The following is a 22,133-nucleotide window of genomic DNA, read 5'->3' as shown; positions in this document are numbered from 1 at the left end:
CCTGGGAATCAGTCTGTGGACATTTCCTTGTCCGCACCCACAAGAAAACAGCAGAGTGTGAGATGCGTTCCCCGTTCTAGATGAGGAGACGGAAGGGCTGACCACCAACACGTCAGCCTTGTGAGCCGCTGGAATAAAGGATCCTGCCCGCAGCCCCGCAGCCCTGCCTGGGGACGCAGGGGTCTCTTGTTACGAGCAGTAGTATTATGGTCAGCGTCGTGTTGTTGCTGCGGGTGACAGTAACAACAGTAACAAGACCCACCATGCGTCGCACCCGGGACTTGAACCAGGCAGACATTAAGGCAGTTGCACTAACGTTACTTTATTGCGCCCCCTCAGCAGTCCTAACCGGCAGATATTAACATTCGTGTTTCACAGACAAGCACTGAGGTTTGGGGCGTTCAGAACCCAGAGGACACAGGCGTCACGTGTGTCTGGGTTACAGACCAGAACTCCCTGGACCAAGCCCCACAGGGGGTCCCGCGCAGACCGGGAGCCCGGGGAAGAAGGCGAGAGGCGAGCTCTCTAACGCCACGTCGGCCCGCGGAGCACAGCAGGCCTGGCACGTGGTGGGTGGAACGTGACACCAACAGAAACATCCCGGGTCCCCTCGGGTCACAGGCCTAGGGGCGGGAGGCCCGCCGCTTAGCCAGGCTCCTCTTCTCGGGGCGCGGGGCCTGCAGCCGAATGGGTCCCAGGACGACGTCCACCTTCTCCTGGTAGGAGCCCACGTCCCTCTTGGACCTCACGACGCAGCCTCGGCGGCAGCGGGAGAAGGCGTCGTCGGCCCTGCACACCACCATCTGACACTGCAGGTACACGGAGGGGAAACGCCTCAGGAAGTAGAAGGAACTGAACTTGAAGCGAGCGACGCGAGGCGACGGCCGCGAGAAAGACTGGTAGGTGCTGTCCCTCGGGCACCTGGAAGAAGAGAACAGCAGCCCGTCAGCTCCGGCTGCCCTGCCTTCTTCGGGACGCGCCCGGGCCAGGCCCACGCCTCCTGCCGCCCCTTCCTGCGCTCCGAACGTGTGGTTCACCCACCGACCGCCAGCCTCCAGGAAACCCAGCAGCCCTGGTCCGACAGCAGCCTCTTAAAGCAGCAAGTCAGCGCGGTTCCCACACAGAGAAGCAGGCCCCACGTGGCACAGTGGGTGCTCAGCGACCCTGCGCTGGGGCGCCCTGGAAACCCAGGTGAGGTGGGTGAGGCCCAAGCCAGGCAGGGTGACACTGGGCTACTCTCTGGTGTCTTTGGTGGCTACCACCCCCACGCCCACCCCCGCCCAAGTCTCTGGGGCGGCGTCTCCTGACCCACCTCCTCTTGCCCTGAGCCCCGGGTGGCTGTACTTTCCCAGGAGCCTGCGGGCTCTCCAGGAGCCCCTACTCCAATATCAGCCGCCTCCTTATTCCCTCAGACGCCTCACCTGCACCGGTGTTGGCAGCAAGATCCCGTAAGAATCCCCCGAAAGCAACTTTACCGAGATAGGGATGAGGGGACTCTCCCAGCTCTACCCCAGCTGACGCAGCAGCTTGCGTAACCCACGAGCATCTCTTAACAGGACGATCTGGGGTGTCGTCGCAAAGAGGACAGCAAAGAAACTGGTCCTTGGGGTTTAGGGCGGACATTTTTTATCGTGGGTGAGAGCTGTCCCACCAGGGCTGCCTGATCCTGCCTGGAAACGTGGCCCGGGGTTCACTCGACGTTTTCTTTCTGCCTTCCTTCCTCTGCTTTCAATGCACATTCTCTCAAATACCATGTTCTTTTTTTCCCACAGGGGTCACTTCAGCAGCAAAGATGAGAAAGAAAGTACCCAGAACCTCGTCAGGAAGCAGGACAGTTGTAAACGAGGTCAGGGTAATCCAGGGGCTGCTGGGCAATAATTTCATTTCCCATAAGACCACACCAGTCAGCGTGGTCTGTATGGGCCAGAGCTCCATAACCCAGGCCGCACTTCCGAATCACGGGGTGGCAGGGGGGTAGATTTTGAAAATACAGATACCCAAGCCCCACAACAGACCAAAAAAAGCGAATGTGCCCGTGGGGCCTGGGCATGGGTGCGTTTGAAGCTCCAGAATCCTCTAACGGGCATCAGGCAGGTGATCTGGCTGATGTCGGGTGTAGCCAATGAGTCCCTCCAGGTCCAGCTGGGTCCGCACCTACCTCCCCATGGGCAGCCCCCTCTCCCGAGGAAGTTGCATTATCTTCTATGCATCTATGCCACAATCGGACCAAAAAGAGTCTTTTAGCAAAGAACCACCTCACTCATTTGTGTTAATTTCAATCATCTGACATAAATTCAAACGTCACCTCGTTACTATTTGTAGAACGAGAATTTGGGTAAGTCTCTCCCCCATCTTTGCTGCCAAGGGGGCTGCTGTGAATTGAACCAGCTTCGTAGACTACACAAGACAAGCCTCAACACCCGCTCCCTGAGTTGACACATATTCAAACTGCGCCTGGGAAAATGGTGCTATGTTTGGTATCTCCGGGAGAGGTACAATTTAACCTCCCAACCCTGATTCCTAGCAGAGCCCCTGAGCCTCTCAGTACCACTTCTATATGGTACTTCTATGTGATTGTTACTGAGGTGCCAAGGTCAAGGTCAAATTAGAAGCAAAGAACTGATGCGCACACCGGTACACAGAGACGGAAGAGCAGGGATGGGAGCTGCACATCCCAGCGTCCCAGGACCCCTTGATGAGCTCAGAAGAGGCAAATTCCACCTCACCAGAGCCCTTTCATCCAGGGAAGCAGGGCTGTGGTGGAGGAGCCCAACCTGGGCACCCCTGACCCCAGCCTGGGCACCACTGGCCTGAACTCTGCATTTCTTGAGCTTGGTTAGAACCACCATTCTCAGCTCTAGGTCAAGAGACCCCTGCTGAGCCCTGCTACCCACAGCATTCCTTGTGGACCACCTGCTGTGTATGCTCTCGGCCCAGGGCGCCACGACTCCTTCCCGTTTCATCCTCCCAACAGCCTATGATGTGGGCACCACTGTTCTCGTCTGATGGGTGAAGAGGCTGTCTCAGAGAGCTGCGACTGCCTGCCCAGAGTGACACAGCTGGTACGCGGCAGAGCCGGCATCTCAGTCTCGATCTGCTGCAGAATCAAGGCTCTCCCCACTACACGGATGTCTTCTTATGGAGCTCGGTCACCCGGGTCGGATCCCAGCTACAGCTCATTCACTTCTCCACACATCCATTTCCCTACATGTTAACCAGCTATGACAACCTGACTGATCAAGCTGGATCTACTAGAACCAAACCCCTTGAGACTTTGGGCTACTCCTGTTTGAACTGTCAGGTGAAGCTTGACATTCGTTCCATGAAGACAGTCCTTACCCACTCCGGATTAGATCGTAAGTTAAAGATGTAAAGTCATTGGAATAGGGGGACGCCACACAGGTATCCACAAACAAGGACAGGTTGGTGTCGGCATGGACGATCTCAGCCTGAAGGTACAAGTTCTGGTTCAGGTCCACGTAGTACGGGCTGCTGGTCACTGGATACAAAAATGAAGAAGATGTATAAAAGGAAATGTTCACGACAAATTTGCCGTACTGCACTTCGTTGACATCGATGGTGTCGTTAGCAATGTACATGGTGTCAAGCCAGGTGTTCTGGAGCATTTTGCAGCTGACGTGAATGCGGAGATCCTTCTTCCTCTTGATGATGGCACTTGGAACAGTTACTTTGAGGAAGTTGGAATAGGTGATGGTATCATTATCTGCCTGGGAGAGGAAGGCAGGAGAGCAAAGTCAAGCAAATGTCACCTGCTAAGGGAAGCTCACAGCTGATTTTGGTTACAATGAGAGGGAAGTGACTCAGCCAGACTTCAAAACCCTCCCAGGACCACACGGAGAAGGCACATGGCTGCCATGGCCCCCATTATCTGGGCTGGGCATGCTGCTTAAAGCAGGACTCCCTCCTTTCACACAACCCCTTCCTCTACCACGTGATGGGGACCGCAGTGTGGGGCAGGTATTGGGGCTTCCTAGGACCTGCTTCCCAGGGGAAGATGGGTGTGTGTGGATGACCCCTTGCGCCGCTGAATGACTGAGCTGAGCCTGGACTCCATCGCTCAGGGCCGTTCGTGCTTGCTTTGCTTCGTTCTCACTGTGGCTGGGAGAAACCGGGGGAGGCAGCCGTGTACTCGAGAGGGGGCTGGTGGGATTAGCCTTCACTGTGCGGTCTGGATGGCTCAGTAGCAATTGCGGCTTGGTGTCCAAGCTGCCAGGACCGGAAGTGACAGAGGGGGGAGTTCTAGCTGCAGTGGGTCTCTGACCTCTGGGGCAGGGGCTCCCCCAGAGACTCATGTGGACAGGTGAGCAATGCTGCAGCACTTCCTGTTGCACACGGCTTTGTCACTCCCCCATACCACGGGATGGGTTCTCACTCTGCCTTTTAGCAAGCAGCAAATTCCTCAGAATGTTGGTCTCTCATGCCATTTGATGTGCCTAAGAGTGACCTTCTGGGGATGACAGCCTTGCACCCAGTGGTCTATGAGAGTCTCAAGGATAAGAGGATGTCATCAGGGCTTGGTTCAGTGTCAACGATACCGTCAGAAGCATCAATAAATACCAGGGAAGGAATGAAAGGTACAGGGGCAGGGCCCAGAAAAGGACTGTGATGGATGAAGAATGGGGCCCAGATGGCTGAGGGGACACAGGTGAACAAGGCCATCTGGAAGCTCCATGGTCACAATCATCTGGGCTCAAGCAAGGTAAGCACAAACGAGTCACTGCCAAGCAGAGACAAGGAGCAACGCTTTCCCTCCCGATGTGATGACAGGCAGAAGCAAACTTCTTTCTGCTAGCCAGGTATGAGTTCCCCTAAGCGATGGATACTTTTGCAAGAACACACACAAAAAGAATACCACGATGGCCTAAATAGAAGTCCTAAAATGTGAGGCTAGGTTACTCTTAAGGAAAAAAAAAAAAAAGAGGTTTTCAAGTCACATGTAGTCATGCACCTGTCAAGGACCAAACTCCATTCCTGGCCATTTGGAAGACCAGACAAGCTCTCTGCTCAAGCCAGCACTTGTACGCCTTAAATATCACCGTTCTTCAGAACGGTGCGTGTTGGAAAGACCTCCACTTCATGCCTGTGGTTGCATAACTCAACTCCTAATTTGTCCCTTCCAGAAAAACATGTGAAGAGAGAAAAATTTAACAAGTAATTTAAAAGGGTTTTGCCTCCCTGTTTTCTACAATAGGGCAGTCAAGGAGGTCTCTGCAGCCCCAGGCCTACAGGGGAGTGCCAGAGCCCGCACTCTAGACCCAGGTCTGGGGAAGACGTCCCTCAGGTGGGGTGGGGAGACCTCATCTATCTTATGCCCCCCATCCATGCAAGGAAAATACACTCTATTTTCTAAAAATAAAAAAAAAATGAATGGGCTTTATACGTGAGTGCCAGTGATTGTCAGAAGAAACCATATAAATGTGACTCTTACTCCTTCAAAGACAAGCCGAGCTGCCTTCTGTTTAACTCTGCACACCAAAATCGAAGTTTTCTTGGAATTCACATTCGTCTATGGCTTCTATGCTCAAGCTAGATTCTGAATCCACTCCAAGCAATGAACATGGAATGCATGCAGAAGGGGGAATGAACCACGAGAGACTGTGGACTCTAGGAAACAAACTGAGGGCTTCAGAGGGGAGGGGGTGGGGGATCGGGTTAGGCTGGTGATGGATAGTAAGGAGGGCACGTATGGCATGGTGCACTGGGTGTTATACGCAAGTAATGAATCATGGAAATTTACATCAAAAACTAGGGATGTACTGTACGGTAACTAACATAACAATAAAAAATTATTATAAAAAAAAGATCATGGAATGCAGGTTTATTTCTTCATCACAAGCAGCAGTTCTGATTTTAGATTAAAATTCATTATTAGATGTCTGCTCAGTTTGGAAGAAACTCAGGATGTAATGGGACGTCTTACAGATAAGTCAACTGCTATTGCCATGAAAACCCCGACTCCTCCCCTTGATGTCCCTTTCATGTGGTGGGGAGACCTCGCCTACTCAGCCCTACCAGCCACCATTGGTCAGACCCCGCTCAGCGAGGCTGCTGGGGGAGCTGCGGACGTCTCTGCCTGCGGATCACGTTCTCCTGCGTCTGAATGCTGGCTGGGCAGGTCATGACCACGCAGCCTCGGGCAAATGGCTTAATTTCTGTAAGCCTCCAATTCCTTATGATTACGTGGGAATAAAGGTTGCCCTGAGAATTTCAAAAGTCATGTGGAACTGAGGTCAGTGGCTGGCATCCAGGTTAGCAGTTTATAATCCGATTAGAAAGGGTTGGGCTCTATACCAGCACCACTGGGAGCTGCCAGGATGAATAAAACATTGGCCCTGCCCTGAGCCACTCAGTCTGGTAGGGCATGCAGGTTTTTGAGTAAATGGAGGAATGAGAGCATAGCACGTGCTGGCCACCACCAGCCACCTTACAAGAACCAGCATTGGCAAGATGCTTTGGTAGCTTCTAATGGAGAGGAAGGGACATCAGTGGGGTGGCTCAGACATCAGAGTCTCCAGGCTGCACGCTTGGAACGAGGAGGGATAATCATGTTGGGTGCCCTGACTCCCACTGACTAAACTCATGGCAAGCCAGAATCCAACACAATTAAATTACAGGGCAAAATATAAAAAGCCTGGTTGACTTGAACGTTTGCATAGCATGACTCATGTGTACCCTTCTTTTTTTTTTTTTTTTTAAGATTTTATTTATTTATTTGACAGAGAGAGACAGCCAGCGAGAGAGGGAGCACAAGCAGGGGGAGTGGGAGAGGAAGAAGCAGGCTCCTAGCGGAGGAGCCCGATGTGGGGCTTGATCCCAGAATGCTGGGATCACGCCCCGAGTTGAAGGGAGACGCTTAACGACTGAGCCACCCAGGCGCCCCCCATGTGTACCCTTCTTCTGCATGTAAGTCTCCCTGACCCACTCAGTTCATCTCAGAAGGAGACTTGCTATCTGTAGGGACTGAGGAAAAGGAGCCAGGTGGCCATAATAGCAATTGTGGACGCTTAGTTCCAGGCACCCAACTGTGGCTCGTAGGCCAATCTGTTTGGCTAAATGACTATCCCCTTCCTCTCCCACTTTTCTTATGTGTCAAAGGATCAGGAATGACCTTGCCAGGTAATGAACAGTGTCATCTTAGCACCTAGGCCCGTGCTGGCTCACAGCAAATGCTCAGTACGTCTGTGGTGAATGACAAATTGACTTCCTCTGAACATGTGGTTCATGCACATTGTACAAATTCGAGCATTTCATATTGTGTATTTACTGTAGTCCTAAGCCACATACAGATATTAGCACCATATCTGTTCCCTGACAAAATCTTGAAATGATTACTTAGGTGTCATCCCCAAATTCTGAATTTAAATGATTTTAAATAAATTTACATAAAATTAAATGCAACCATTGTAAGCATACCATTCAGTGAGGTTTGACAATAATTACCACCACAATAAGATACAGAACATTTCCAGGAACCCAAACAGCTCCTTCCTGCCCCTTTGCCCCTCCAACCAGGTCGGCTTTCCATCATACATTTATTCCCCATTCCAGAATTTTACAGAAATGGAATCATAGACCAGGTACTCTTGTGTGACTGGATTCTTTCCCTCAATGTAAGGTTTTGGAGATTCTCAGAATCTAACGTTTGTCCTACCACTTCTTGGCCAAGTGGCCTTGGGCAACCTGCTTGACCCCTCCAAGTCTAGCCTCCCTATTTTTTTTTAAAAGATTTTATTTATTTATTTGACAGAGAGAGAGGCAGCGAGAGAGCAAACACAAGCAGAGGGGGTGGGAGAGGGAGAAGCAGGCTTCCCGCTGAGCCAGGAGCCTGATGTGGGGCTCGATCCCAGGACCCTGGGATCATGACTTGAGCCGAAGGCAGATGCTTAACGACTGAGCCACCAGGTGCCCCAGCCTCCCTATTTTTAAAGTGGAGTGACAAGGAGAGAATACTTGAGGGGTATCTAGGGAGTATGACACCAGCTAAACCTAGTGTTTGGCCCTGGAAGGATGAACGTCCATCTAGTTCGCTCAGGACTAAGGAGCGTCGTGGAACATGGGATTTTCCATGCTGACATCTGCAAATTCCCAGGCAAACCACGACAGCTGTCACCCTAGATGGTGACAGCGCAGCTGCAGAGGCTGATTTCCTGTGAAGCTAATAAAGCTTGAGCCTCACGGCCTCCCCTGCACACCGGTTCCTCCAACGCTTAGCAGTATACTGGCACAGCCGTATGGTTTTGTAAGATTTATAAACGTAAGATATGTTCACATTCTTTTGCTTCATGAGGCACCGGCCCCTCTCACCAACCCCAACCCCAAACTGTGTGAGCTTCAGGCCCTATAAAACCTGGAGCTGCCCCTGGGAGCTGCTATGGCTATTGCTGATGGGAATGGCAGCCTGCCATGCACGCTCTGTCCCTGACAGCATAGGGGGAAATGGCCTGCTGACCTTCCTTCCTCATCCTCACATTTGGAAGTAGTTATAGCTACATCATGGCACTAAGGGACAGATTTAAATCTTCACCCTGATTACACCGGTTATACCATCATCATGTCTTTTGGGTCCCCAGAACTCAAAAAACACAGCATACATCCCTATAAGAAAGCTTACTCAGAAGGAGATAGAGTAGGAAGCCCTAGACTTACCTGCTCAATGGTGCCGCAGCCCGAGTATGGAATTGTGAACGTCACCTGGCTGGCTGTTATTTGGGGCTGACACCGGGAGCTTTCGTTCCAGGTGGAAATGACAAGGTCCGTGGAAGAATAGCCCAGGGATTGGAGGTAGCTCCTGCTTACGCTGGCTTGCATGTGGTTTGTCAGACAGAGCAGCTCTGGTGGCCGAGGACAAACAACAAAGGCAGTCAGCACCCCAGCAAGCCCACTAGGCGCTCCTCCCGTAGAAAGTGCAAAGACCAAGATGGCGGACAAAGATGGTCCACATCAGAATAGGCCTCACCACAACCCCCCAGGCACCCCATGGCTCAGGTCAGTGTCATTCTCACAAGACCCCTTTGGGGGCACAGGAACTTAGGATTCCCCTGATGGAGAAATGGAGGTGGGATGTGAAATGAGTAAAATGTTTGGCCGACCTCCATTTGTCCATAAGGTCAAGTAACGTTCCAGCTGAATGGTGGGGATGTTATAAAATAAAGTCCTTTAGCTATGGAATAGGTCAATGCTTAAAATCCTGACTGCAGAAGAGAGCTTGGACATCACCCCACCTAGTCCCTAAGCCAATCTATAAATCAGTCCATTTAACAGCTCAAATCTGGCCCTTAGCTGCAAGTGGCTGAGTGACTGGCTCAGTCCATCTTCAGACAGCAGCCAAGAATGTTAAGTCTCAGAACACAGTCCAGCAGCCAGATGGTCACCTGTGTCCTTGGCACTGACATTTCACCATGAGCTGAAAGTATGACCTCACATCTTCTTTTTAGTCTCTGCTGACCACAGTAAGGCCACCACACTGCCCATCAGTCAGTTCGGGCCCTTGACTTCATTTCTGGGCAGCCAGAGTCCCAAGACCACTGCTCGTGGCCCCTTTCAGCATCAGATCAAGCTTGGTGACCTGACAAAGCTGTTCTAGTTTCTTACTTCACAACCACAGAAGGCTTGAGCAGAGGTGCTCCCCACAACGAGCCCCCACGAGGGGACTTACTGGTGTTATCATTGGAAGGGCTGGAGTAGTACTCGGCCTGGAAGCCCCTCCTCGTGATGCTGCCATCGCTGACAAAGCGAATGGACATGAAGTTCGATGAGGAAGTGTGGGAGCCCTTGGCTCCATCACAAACACGGGCAATCAGAGGGGAACTGTGGGAGGGGCCATCAAACACCTGAATATAGTCGTAGTTGCAGCCACCTTCAAGCCTGCAGGGACAGAACACAGTTTTGACTTCACTTTCAACCAGGATTGATGCAACGGGTCAGACCTCAGTGGGGGGGGGGGGGTCACACCTTGGTGGCAGAAATACTGACAAAATTAATAGTTGAAAATAATAGAATGATTTTCACTTCCCTGTGACAGATCCTTGTCCTAACTTCTGGGGTCACACATATGAAATCTACAGCCCCTACACTCCTTTGCATCATGAAAGGAAGGGATCACACCCTGCCATGGACTGTTTCTTCAATCAGAAAGACCCTGGTTTCCCAATGAATAAAAGAAATATTCATGAATCCATAGTGATAGAAATAAATCGCTGGACTAATAAATATCGGATAAGTCAAATAACCTCTCTGAAGGTTAGGTGGTCAACCTTCCTCCACAGGAGCACATAAGCTTTAAGTACAGTCTCTGAGACCCAGAATGAATTGTCATGGTGAGGAGATTAAAATAATATTAAAGCTTTTGCAAAACCCCAAATGAATTTCCAAGGCAGAGATCCATGGAACATTACATCAAAAACTAAGGATATACTGTATGGAGACTAACATAATATAATAAAAAATTATTAAAAAAAAAAAAAAAAAGGCAGAGATCCGCAAGGCCACAGCAACCAAAAAGCAAGAGAGAAGACTGTTGTGTTCAGTAATGGCTGTTACGGAAGAGATGATGGCACCCCCTTTCCTGGACACTGGAAAACACTCATAGCTCTGCATGGTCACCCTCTCCTTGGACCAATCATATATTAACATGGCTTTGATGCTGTCTCCTCTGCTTAAAGCAAAGATTCCCACTCTTCACTGAATGAGGACAGACGAACTAGCCTCTGTAGCAGAGATGTCTCCACCTCTACTTGACCCCCCGCAGAACTAACCCCCCCCAAAAAGGAGACGGTGGAGAGAAAAGGGTTAAAAAAAAACTGGTGTGGTTAATAGGATTCTGTGTGTTACTATTACTCCAAATAGTCATCCTTCCCATTGGATAACATTTTCCAAGTATTTTCACCTCTTTCTCTCTTGTGACCTTCCCAGTAACCAAAGATGAGAGGAAAGCAGGTATTTTATCCCCTTGTCTTGACCAAGGTTCAGGAAAGTTAAGTGACTTCCTGTGGTCACAGAGCAAATTAGTGACAGACCTGGGACTCTAAACCAGGCCTCTTGTCCTGGCCCCACCTCCACGGGCTGCCTCTGTGCTAGGTAAGAAATTGAACCCATAAGAGAAAATGTCAATCGGGCCAACATCTCTCCTGAAGGGCTAGGTACCATTTAGTCTGTTCTAGAATATCTGCGAGGTCCCCCACGTGTTCGGCTCTGCACCCGCACACTTACTGGACGTCTCTGAAGACAACAGTCACACGGTAGTTGTTTGGGACTTCAATATCCCACAGACACCTGGCGTTGTTTGGATAGTTCCCAGGATAGAACGGGCTGGAAAAGTACCCGGATGGCTGGGACAGGAAGCCTCCGCAGGAATTATCTGCTGTGGGGAAGACATGGAAATGTGGAGGGCCCCCAGAGCCCACTACACAGTCGCCTGGGGAAATTTTTAAATAACCCCCAACACAGAAACCCAGCAGGAGGTGGTGTAGACCCGGACTGTCCAGGGAAGTTCTACTTAGGGAAGCCATCTCCTCGTTTTTGTCACCGTCCCCCCACCCCCGCCGCCCCACCCAGTGGCACTGTCATTGAGGGGAAGGGAAAAGGGGTTTGTCAGGGAGCCCGGAACTTACTGTTTGGGCGGGTGGCAGTGTGAACAGGAGCTGTTGACCAAGAGAAAAGATAACGATCAGTTTCCTGGCATTGTCGGCACAACTGTTCAGTGCTCACTTGCTCTGTGCAGAAACATGCCAACCCTGGGTTCACAGCAAGATGCTGAACTCTTGCCCTCAGAGAGCTCACAGCCTAGAGCGGTGGCCGGGAAAGAGCAAATCCCAGTGCAGCAGATGGGGGCTGTGATCAGGGTAAGCCCAGGACACAGTGGGAGCCCAGAGCATTGGCTCCTGATCCAGACTGAGCGGAGAAAAGCGGGCAGGTTATCGGGGTGGGGTGGGGGGGAATCAGGCAAAAAAGTAGAGAGAGGAGTTCCATGCAGAGGGAACAGCCTGTGCAAAGGGATCCCGGCCTGAGAGTCACTAACACACTTAGGGAACATCAGTGTGGAGAAAGCAGGGAGGGGTGGAGAGGAAACCAAACAGACAAGGGAAGTGGATCTGTCCCCCGCCGTGGGGAGCCGTACCCAGACGGCCCTGAGGAGTCACATGAAGGGTACGCAGGTGTGGAGGCTGGGACTGACATGGGCATTTCGTAAGGACACCCCAGCTCTTGTGTGAAGAATGGACAGGGGCAAGGCTGAGGGGTCGCTGCTGCAGGAAGCAGGTGGTGAGGAGGGGAGGGTGGGGATGGAGGGGCAAGGTCTCAGGAGCCAGGAGTGCGCTGCAAATGCTCAGAGCGGCTTTGGCAGAAGCTTGGAGTGGACAACCAGGAGATTCTGGTGGTTACACACGGAGTTCAGTGAGGAAGCAGCACCCACTGGCCTGCCCTGACCAGGGTCTGGTGTCCGAGAGGACAGGCTGGACCTACCAGGGTGGCTGGCCTCTGCGAGGGACTGACTGGAGATCTGAATCTTAGGCTGGCCAGGCTACTGATGGTCAAAGAGGAGCCCAGAGAGAGGCCCAGCCCTCCTCGGGTGGGGACATCAACTGCGGGGGATACCAGTGCCAGGGAAGACATAAGGGGCGATTCCTGGGCCAGTGAAGGGCAGGCCGTGCGCCAGCAGCGGAGGGGCTCAGCCAGGAGGCTGGGTAGAGATCACGGGTACTTACTGTGCGTTGCTGGAGGGCTTCCTGAAAAGGGATAGGAGAAAAGCATCAGTCGCTGAAGTGTGGCGGGAGGAGGGGCCAGCACGTGGAGGGGACGCATCCCTGTGACTCACAGTCTGACCCTTTCTGTGAGCGCACCTGTGGCCCACAGAGTTAGTGCCGTAAGGCAGTAGGGGGAGGCCTTAGGCGAGTCTCCCTAGCTGCTCCCCCAGCCCCATCATGACCTGGGGGTCATCAGCACCATAGCCAAGACCCCAGCATCACTTATTCCTCATTTCCTACTTATCTGGAATTGTTCTAAGGGTTTACATGCATGAGCCACTTAGGTCTCTGATCACCACTGGAAGCAGGGGCATTGTGACCATCTCCTCTTCATAGACGAGGAGACTGAGGCTTATAGACATGACCTCATTGCTGAGGGTCCCAGACCAAACGGAAGGGTGAGAACACACACGCACAGCGCCAGAGAGCAGAGCCAGTCCCTGGGCACACCACGTCGTCCAGGGTGATGGGGCCCGAGCCGGGCCCGAAATAGGCATTTCCCAGGGCGGATACTGCGTATCCACAATGCAGCTGTCTGCAGACCACCCGGGCATCCTGAATGTCCCAGGAATCATTACACACCATCCCCCACTTGCCACGGTGGTAAGTTTCCACATGCCTGGCACGTGCATTAGAGAAGAAGTTTGAATTAACTCATCCACTCTGCAGTGGCGGGTTTCAAGTGTGTTATAACAAGCAACTGTCTTCTGGGTAAGAGTCCTCAGGCATCATCCCCGGACCTTACAATATGACTCAGTCTTTCCTCTCCTGGGCCTGGTCCTGGGCTGCCCCACATTAGGGGTCTTGATCTGAGGCTCCACCCCCCCCTCATGGGGCCTAGAAGAGCAACTCTCTGCCAGGAGGTGACCCAAGCTTCAGAGGGAGCGTGAGACATCTTGTCCCAAATATGCCAAGGAAGCAACAAAGTGATAATTGTATTTGTTCAGCGGAGCACAGGGATCCTCTTGGGTGAGCGGGGGTTCTGGCCCGTGGGGAGCACTCTGCAATGTAACTTACTCCCTAGGGTTTCCGGCCAGTGGACAAGAAGCCATGGGAAGTGGGGGCGAGAGCATGGTTTCTGCCACAGAAGGCCTGGGCTTGCGTCTTGGCTCTTGCCTTTATCGGCTCCATGATCTTGAGCAAGTTACTGAAACTCTCTGCCTCAGTTTCCTCATCTCAAAGATGGGAGTGCTAATAACGTCTGCCTTATCAGATTCCTGTGTGAATTAAATCAGATAATACACGTGAACCCTGAGAGCAGGGCCGGCACATAGTAAGCCCCCAACAGTATCAGCTGGTACTATTTATCACAGAATGATACGTAATATTAAGCATTCAAACCCTTGTTGGTCGGTTTAATAGGCCGTTTAAAAATATCGAGATACTCAGTGGTGATAGAAATTGAATTTGGCTCTTTCCTTATTCAGAGCTCTTTTTGTTTGTTTTTGCTACGGTGTATAATTCGACGGTTTTTAGTATATTCGGAGTGCTGCAGCCATCATTGCAGTCAATTCGGGAAGATTTTTGTCACTCCAGAGAGAAACCCTGTCCCCAACAGTAGTCACTCTTCGTTTGCCCCCAGCCCAAGGTAACCACTAATCACTTTCTGTCTCGACATATTTGCCCGTTCTAGACATTTCACATTCATGCAACCTTACAGTATGTGGTCTTTTGTGACTGGCTTCTTTCGTTTAGCATCTTGTTGTCAAAGTCCATCCCTATTGTAGCGCATATGAACAAGCACCAGGACTTCACCTCCCTCTGTTGCCAAGTAACTTTCTGCGTGGATGGACCATAGTTTGTAGATCCATTCACCATGATGAACATTCAGGGAGTTTCCACTTTGGGGTTATTAGGAACAAAGCTGCCCACCAGTGAACAATTGTATGTAAGTTTCTGTGTGGACACGTGCCTTCCTTTCTTCTGAGTAGATGCCTAGGACTATAACTGCTGGGTCATATGGTAACTCTAATGTTTAACTTTTTGAGGAACCGCCAAACTGCTTCTCAAAGTGGATGTACCATTTTATATTCCCATCAGCAGGTGTGAGGGTTCTGACTTCCCCACATCTTCACCAACACTCGCTGTTATCTGACTTTTTGATTCCAGCCAACCTACTGGGTGAGAAATAGTATCTCTTTGTGGGTTTGGTTTGCATTTCCCTGATGGCTAGTGACGTTAGACATATTTGCATTGAAAATATTCAGTGACATATACAAGTGGCCATAGTTGCATGTGTTTGTTGACCATTTGTGTATCTTCCGGGGAGAAATATCTATGCAGATCCTGTGCTCTTTCTTTCATTGGGTTATTGGCCTTTTTATTATAGACTTATAAAAGTCCTTTATGTATTCTAGATATTCGTTTCTTATCAGATGTATGATTTGCAAATATTTCCTCTGTTTCTATGGAAAAACGGCACTTCTTAAAGATAATTTGGCCCTTTAAAATATGCCTACCCATAAGTTCTATTCCTACACTGAGATGTGATCAAAGACGAAGCCAAAGTTTCAGAGCGAAGGGCATGCATTACAGATTTCTAAAAATAATAGAGAGGCAATTATAAAATAAAATACAAATGTGACTGTATGTGATTACTTGAGTGTATAAAATAGACTTAGAAAGAATGAATTCTTTTGTCCTGTGATTAGTACCTGTTTAATTAAATCATGATATATCCATAGAATGAAAAACTGTGTGCCCATTAAACTTTATGGTGTAAAAATAATTTCAATGCCCTAAAAATGCTAACGTGAAGGCCATAAAAAAAGTATTCTGTACTCAAGCGAAAACGGGTGTTATAAAATAGGGCATAAAGCATGCTGTCCTTGGTGTATGTGTGCGTGTTGTTGAACTTATCAAAATGCCAATTGTGATTAAATGTTCACCCATACATTCATGTATTCACTTATTCTTTCTAGAAACATTTACGTTATGTCAGACACAATGCCAGATAATAAGGACACGAGAGGGTAAAAGGCAGATACGGTCTCTGCCCTCGGGAAGCACGCAGTTCGGCATAAAAGTCAAGGGTGAACTTCTACAAACAGACTTCTGGTTTTGCAATTCCCCGGCTTAAAACTTGTCAACAGCTCTGACTGTCCTTAGGATCAAGTCAGGAGTTCTAACCTGGGCACAAAGCTCCGAACGATCGGGCAACAGCCAAGCTCCTTCCCACCCAGGCCTACCAAGTGCTCCTTCTGGCTGGAAGGCATGTCAGCAAGCGAGCCTGCTTTTCCTGTGGGGCTCTGCATAAGCAGCACTTCGTGAAGATCTGCCCCTAATCCCTCGATCACGTAAAATCTCTTTGAATACGCCCTCTTTGCACACCCTGAAGCACCTGTCACACCTGTAACTACATCATAAATTCAGTAGTAAATACTACTGTGAGCTACCTGAGGGAGGAGATCAGTTTCTCTTTTTCGACATTCTGAAACTTTACAACGTTCTTCATGGTCCTTGGACCATATATACAGCAAAGACCTTAAAATACTTAACATAGGAAGAGTTAGCATTTATTAAGTACATTTTATGTACCGGGCACTATGTTAACTTTAGCCCAGGAAATGTATTTCTCTCCTACAGGAAAAATTGGGGAGGTATGCAAAGACTTATAAAAATATTCCACATCAGAGGATCATTCATAACAATGAGGAAACATAAACAATGTAAATGTCCGGGGGACTAGTTCACTAATTCGTGGTCATAGCTGTGTAGTGAAATACAATGCAGGCATTTAAAACGATGGGAAGAAAATATTCAATGACATAAACAAGTGGCCATAGCATTTCTTAACAGTGATGGAAAGCTATTGAGCAAGAGCCACGAAGTAAAATTCACTTGTAAATGATTGTTTATTTGTNGAAGTGGGGGCGAGAGCATGGTTTCTGCCACAGAAGGCCTGGGCTTGCGTCTTGGCTCTTGCCTTTATCGGCTCCATGATCTTGAGCAAGTTACTGAAACTCTCTGCCTCAGTTTCCTCATCTCAAAGATGGGAGTGCTAATAACGTCTGCCTTATCAGATTCCTGTGTGAATTAAATCAGATAATACACGTGAACCCTGAGAGCAGGGCCGGCACATAGTAAGCCCCCAACAGTATCAGCTGGTACTATTTATCACAGAATGATACGTAATATTAAGCATTCAAACCCTTGTTGGTCGGTTTAATAGGCCGTTTAAAAATATCGAGATACTCAGTGGTGATAGAAATTGAATTTGGCTCTTTCCTTATTCAGAGCTCTTTTTGTTTGTTTTTGCTACGGTGTATAATTCGACGGTTTTTAGTATATTCGGAGTGCTGCAGCCATCATTGCAGTCAATTCGGGAAGATTTTTGTCACTCCAGAGAGAAACCCTGTCCCCAACAGTCACTCTTCGTTTGCCCCCAGCCCAAGGTAACCACTAATCACTTTCTGTCTCGACATATTTGCCCGTTCTAGACATTTCACATTCATGCAACCTTACAGTATGTGGTCTTTTGTGACTGGCTTCTTTCGTTTAGCATCTTGTTGTCAAAGTCCATCCCTATTGTAGCGCATATGAACAAGCACCAGGACTTCACCTCCCTCTGTTGCCAAGTAACTTTCTGCGTGGATGGACCATAGTTTGTAGATCCATTCACCATGATGAACATTCAGGGAGTTTCCACTTTGGGGTTATTAGGAACAAAGCTGCCCACCAGTGAACAATTGTATGTAAGTTTCTGTGTGGACACGTGCCTTCCTTTCTTCTGAGTAGATGCCTAGGACTATAACTGCTGGGTCATATGGTAACTCTAATGTTTAACTTTTTGAGGAACCGCCAAACTGCTTCTCAAAGTGGATGTACCATTTTATATTCCCATCAGCAGGTGTGAGGGTTCTGACTTCCCCACATCTTCACCAACACTCGCTGTTATCTGACTTTTTGATTCCAGCCAACCTACTGGGTGAGAAATAGTATCTCTTTGTGGGTTTGGTTTGCATTTCCCTGATGGCTAGTGACGTTAGACATATTTGCATTGAAAATATTCAGTGACATATACAAGTGGCCATAGTTGCATGTGTTTGTTGACCATTTGTGTATCTTCCGGGGAGAAATATCTATGCAGATCCTGTGCTCTTTCTTTCATTGGGTTATTGGCCTTTTTATTATAGACTTATAAAAGTCCTTTATGTATTCTAGATATTCGTTTCTTATCAGATGTATGATTTGCAAATATTTCCTCTGTTTCTATGGAAAAACGGCACTTCTTAAAGATAATTTGGCCTTTAAAATATGCCTACCCATAAGTTCTATTCCTACACTGAGATGTGATCAAAGACGAAGCCAAAGTTTCAGAGCGAAGGGCATGCATTACAGATTTCTAAAAATAATAGAGAGGCAATTATAAAATAAAATACAAATGTGACTGTATGTGATTACTTGAGTGTATAAAATAGACTTAGAAAGAATGAATTCTTTTGTCCTGTGATTAGTACCTGTTTAATTAAATCATGATATATCCATAGAATGAAAAACTGTGTGCCCATTAAACTTTATGGTGTAAAAATAATTTCAATGCCCTAAAAATGCTAACGTGAAGGCCATAAAAAAAGTATTCTGTACTCAAGCGAAAACGGGTGTTATAAAATAGGGCATAAAGCATGCTGTCCTTGGTGTATGTGTGCGTGTTGTTGAACTTATCAAAATGCCAATTGTGATTAAATGTTCACCCATACATTCATGTATTCACTTATTCTTTCTAGAAACATTTACGTTATGTCAGACACAATGCCAGATAATAAGGACACGAGAGGGTAAAAGGCAGATACGGTCTCTGCCCTCGGGAAGCACGCAGTTCGGCATAAAAGTCAAGGGTGAACTTCTACAAACAGACTTCTGGTTTTGCAATTCCCCGGCTTAAAACTTGTCAACAGCTCTGACTGTCCTTAGGATCAAGTCAGGAGTTCTAACCTGGGCACAAAGCTCCGAACGATCGGGCAACAGCCAAGCTCCTTCCCACCCAGGCCTACCAAGTGCTCCTTCTGGCTGGAAGGCATGTCAGCAAGCGAGCCTGCTTTTCCTGTGGGGCTCTGCATAAGCAGCACTTCGTGAAGATCTGCCCCTAATCCCTCGATCACGTAAAATCTCTTTGAATACGCCCTCTTTGCACACCCTGAAGCACCTGTCACACCTGTAACTACATCATAAATTCAGTAGTAAATACTACTGTGAGCTACCTGAGGGAGGAGATCAGTTTCTCTTTTTCGACATTCTGAAACTTTACAACGTTCTTCATGGTCCTTGGACCATATATACAGCAAAGACCTTAAAATACTTAACATAGGAAGAGTTAGCATTTATTAAGTACATTTTATGTACCGGGCACTATGTTAACTTTAGCCCAGGAAATGTATTTCTCTCCTACAGGAAAAATTGGGGAGGTATGCAAAGACTTATAAAAATATTCCACATCAGAGGATCATTCATAACAATGAGGAAACATAAACAATGTAAATGTCCGGGGGACTAGTTCACTAATTCGTGGTCATAGCTGTGTAGTGAAATACAATGCAGGCATTTAAAACGATGGGAAGAAAATATTCAATGACATAAACAAGTGGCCATAGCATTTCTTAACAGTGATGGAAAGCTATTGAGCAAGAGCCACGAAGTAAAATTCACTTGTAAATGATTGTTTATTTGTGAAATCATCCATTTATGGTCTCCCTTCCTTCTCTCAAAGCTTTGGAGATACCCCAAATAATAAAAGCCTTTAAGTCTGTTCTTTGAAGAACAACTCATTTCCTTTCCTTAAAAGAAGGGGAAGTAGATCTCCTTATTAAAACAAAAGTCATCCCCTTGGCGGGGGGGATACAAAGGCTGAGCGTCTGGAAGGTAGAGGCAGGCTGTGTGGGGGCAGCTCGGGAGATGCGTGCGGCGGGGCAGGTCTGGGGAGGTTGTATGCACAGGCTGAACTGGGTTGTGCATTTACAGACATCTCCACAGGGACAGTCTGCCTGGGGACGAGAACCCACAGCCTTCGGTGGAAAGCGCGATACTTACCATCACTGGTCGTAGTAGATGGGTACCACCAGCCTGGAAGGAAAAAGAGATGATTTTAGGATTTTATTGGAAAAGTTTTCGCTGCATGGTCATGAGTTTGCTAAGGAGATGTTACGGTGCATGATTCTATCCCTGACAGGAGGACTGCTCAGAGCCTGGACAATTCCAATGTGCACTGCGAATGGCCCAGATGGGCTGGAGTACGGAGCGCGGACTTCGCAACATACTCGGCCCTGAATATTCTCACCGTGGGGTAGAGAACACTTTGGGGATCGCTCTCTCAACGTGAAGGAATTCTTGAACAGACAAGCATTGGCAGGAGTGTTATTTGGTTGTATTTTCCAAATGATCGCAATTCTGACTGAAAAGTACTTCCATCTGAAATGACCAGAAGGGACCAAAAATCCTTGCACTGCAGGTTCTCTGAGCAAACCCTGGCAGCACGCAGTGGCAGGGGATCCAGGTGGGCCCTTAGGCTAACCTAAAGTAGGAGGCAAAGTCCTGGGGACTCAGCTGGGGACTGTAACAAATACCAGAGCCCTCAAAGAGAAGGGCCTGGGCCTCTGTTTCACGTTCTAGAAACATGAGAGTAGAAATCCAGAGAGGAAGCATGTTGGGCCGGGATGCAGCTACTCACCTGGGGTAGTAGTAGGCCTTGGTACAGCTGCAAGGGAAGAGGACACATTATCAATCTCTGGGGAGGATTGCAAAAAGGAGCCTCTCAGAATCCAAAGGAACAGAAATGCTGAGTGCCAAACCCCTACAACTAAGAAAGACTTTCAGAAAGGGGTCCTGAGGACTAAGGGTAAAAGGAAACCTCAAGGTCAGGATGCCACAAAAAAAAAATAACTATTACAGGAATTTGTTCTCATGACCATTATGCCCATTAATATATGACTACTCTATGAGCCCTGACCAAACTGGGCGTTTCCTGGGGCCAAAATGGCCCAGCCACAGTCCAGTTGCCTGCACACCACGTTGGCGTCATTGGTGTCCCAGCTGTCATCACACACGGTGCCCCAGGAGCCTTGATACAGGACCTCCACGCGGCCCTGACACCGGTCACCGCCACTCACCAGCCTCAGGGCCAAACCTGTTTCATTCCCTAGCAGGACAAAGAACAAGACCTTAAGGAATGTTCCAGACTCAGGGGCTTCCTCCTGGCCAATGACCCCTGGGCTGGTGGTCACCTTTGACCATGCTCAGAGGTTAATCTTCATCACGGGGAAAGGAGTAGAGACATCCTCATCAGCCCAGGCTTAAGGATGCTCCAAGGCAGGGAAGCACCCTACGACCCATGGCTGTGAGGAGAAGACAAACCCACCCCACGCTGGGCGCACTGAGGATGGAGCCCCAGAGCTCCAAGGCAGGCCAAGACCACGGCCCTGCTGGGCAGCTTACTGGCTTCTGTGGGATCTTGGCTGGGTTGTGGCAAGGTCCCAGACATGACGGCACCTTGGCAAGAAGGGTGCTGGACCAACACATGGCCCCTGTCTTCCCGGGGCTGCACCCCGTGGCCTGGGAGGCACAACCAGGTCCCAGAAGCACTTGAGAGGCCTCCCCTGAGCACCCGGACAAGGATCTTCACTGACCAACATCAGCCCAGGATCCCCCTGGAATTGGGTGGCCACCCCCTAAGATCAGACCTCAGAGCTGGTATTCAGAGCCCCCTCTCTCCACCACCCACCCTTCACACACACACACACACACACACACACATACACACACACACACACATACAGGACAAGCATAAGTAAGGGAGCACCCTGAGATTCCTCCTGTCACTTCCAAACCCAAACTTTATGCTGAAGGAGAAAATGACCCAGGGAGGATGGATGGGAATATGCACCTGTTGTCGGCCGTACAGGTGTGGATGAGGTGGGCCAGGTGCCTGGAAGAGGCAACAACGGCAAAAGACAGCGTTAGACATCATGGAAAACGATCTTTGAAAAGAGATTTTGGCGGGCATCGGGACAATTGCACATCTGCTTCCTGGCACCTTACACGCCTCTGTGCTACACAAGCCTCAAGATTAGCCAGCTCCCCTGGGATGAAGTCCCTGCGGGAGGACACCCTGGGCCCTCCACAGCCATCTCAAAGCCTAGCATGTCCTTTCCCCTTTAGAAAACATTGCCACCTCCCTGCTCAGGACACATATGTCTGAGGGGTCTGCCACACTCTGAAGCTTGGCCAGAAAGAGTCAGGGTCGTGGTGGGCCCACCTGAAACCAATCAAGTATCCCGGCACCCAGAACACACCACAATTATTACAATCTGATCCCCTGGGCTCTGTCCCTGCCACTTTGGATATACGCTTCGGACCCTGATGAATCTGAGGCTTGGAAGC

General features: G+C 49.2%; 1 protein-coding gene across 1 annotated transcript in view; it reads right to left on the bottom strand.

The window, feature by feature from the left end:
• Positions 1–307: 307 nt before the first annotated feature.
• DMBT1 (deleted in malignant brain tumors 1) overlaps positions 308–22,133 on the bottom strand; it is a 38,067-nt gene continuing 16,241 nt past the window's right edge. The window contains exons 15-25 of the mRNA XM_034663632.1: positions 21,637–21,678; positions 20,698–20,892; positions 20,425–20,451; positions 19,788–19,820; positions 12,723–12,743; positions 11,631–11,660; positions 11,230–11,380; positions 9,677–9,885; positions 8,668–8,852; positions 3,340–3,728; positions 308–921 (exon numbers count right to left, since the gene is read on the bottom strand). Coding sequence (XP_034519523.1) covers positions 624–921; positions 3,340–3,728; positions 8,668–8,852; positions 9,677–9,885; positions 11,230–11,380; positions 11,631–11,660; positions 12,723–12,743; positions 19,788–19,820; positions 20,425–20,451; positions 20,698–20,892; positions 21,637–21,678 — 1,580 coding nt within the window. The 3' untranslated portion in view covers positions 308–623. The remainder of the gene's footprint in view (positions 922–3,339; positions 3,729–8,667; positions 8,853–9,676; positions 9,886–11,229; positions 11,381–11,630; positions 11,661–12,722; positions 12,744–19,787; positions 19,821–20,424; positions 20,452–20,697; positions 20,893–21,636; positions 21,679–22,133) is intronic.

This window comes from Ailuropoda melanoleuca, chromosome 6, assembly GCF_002007445.2.
Source record: "Ailuropoda melanoleuca isolate Jingjing chromosome 6, ASM200744v2, whole genome shotgun sequence".
Lineage (NCBI taxonomy): Eukaryota > Metazoa > Chordata > Mammalia > Carnivora > Ursidae > Ailuropoda > Ailuropoda melanoleuca.
The sequence above is the reverse complement of the archived record's forward strand: the minus strand, read 5'-3'. Positions and strand labels throughout refer to the sequence as shown.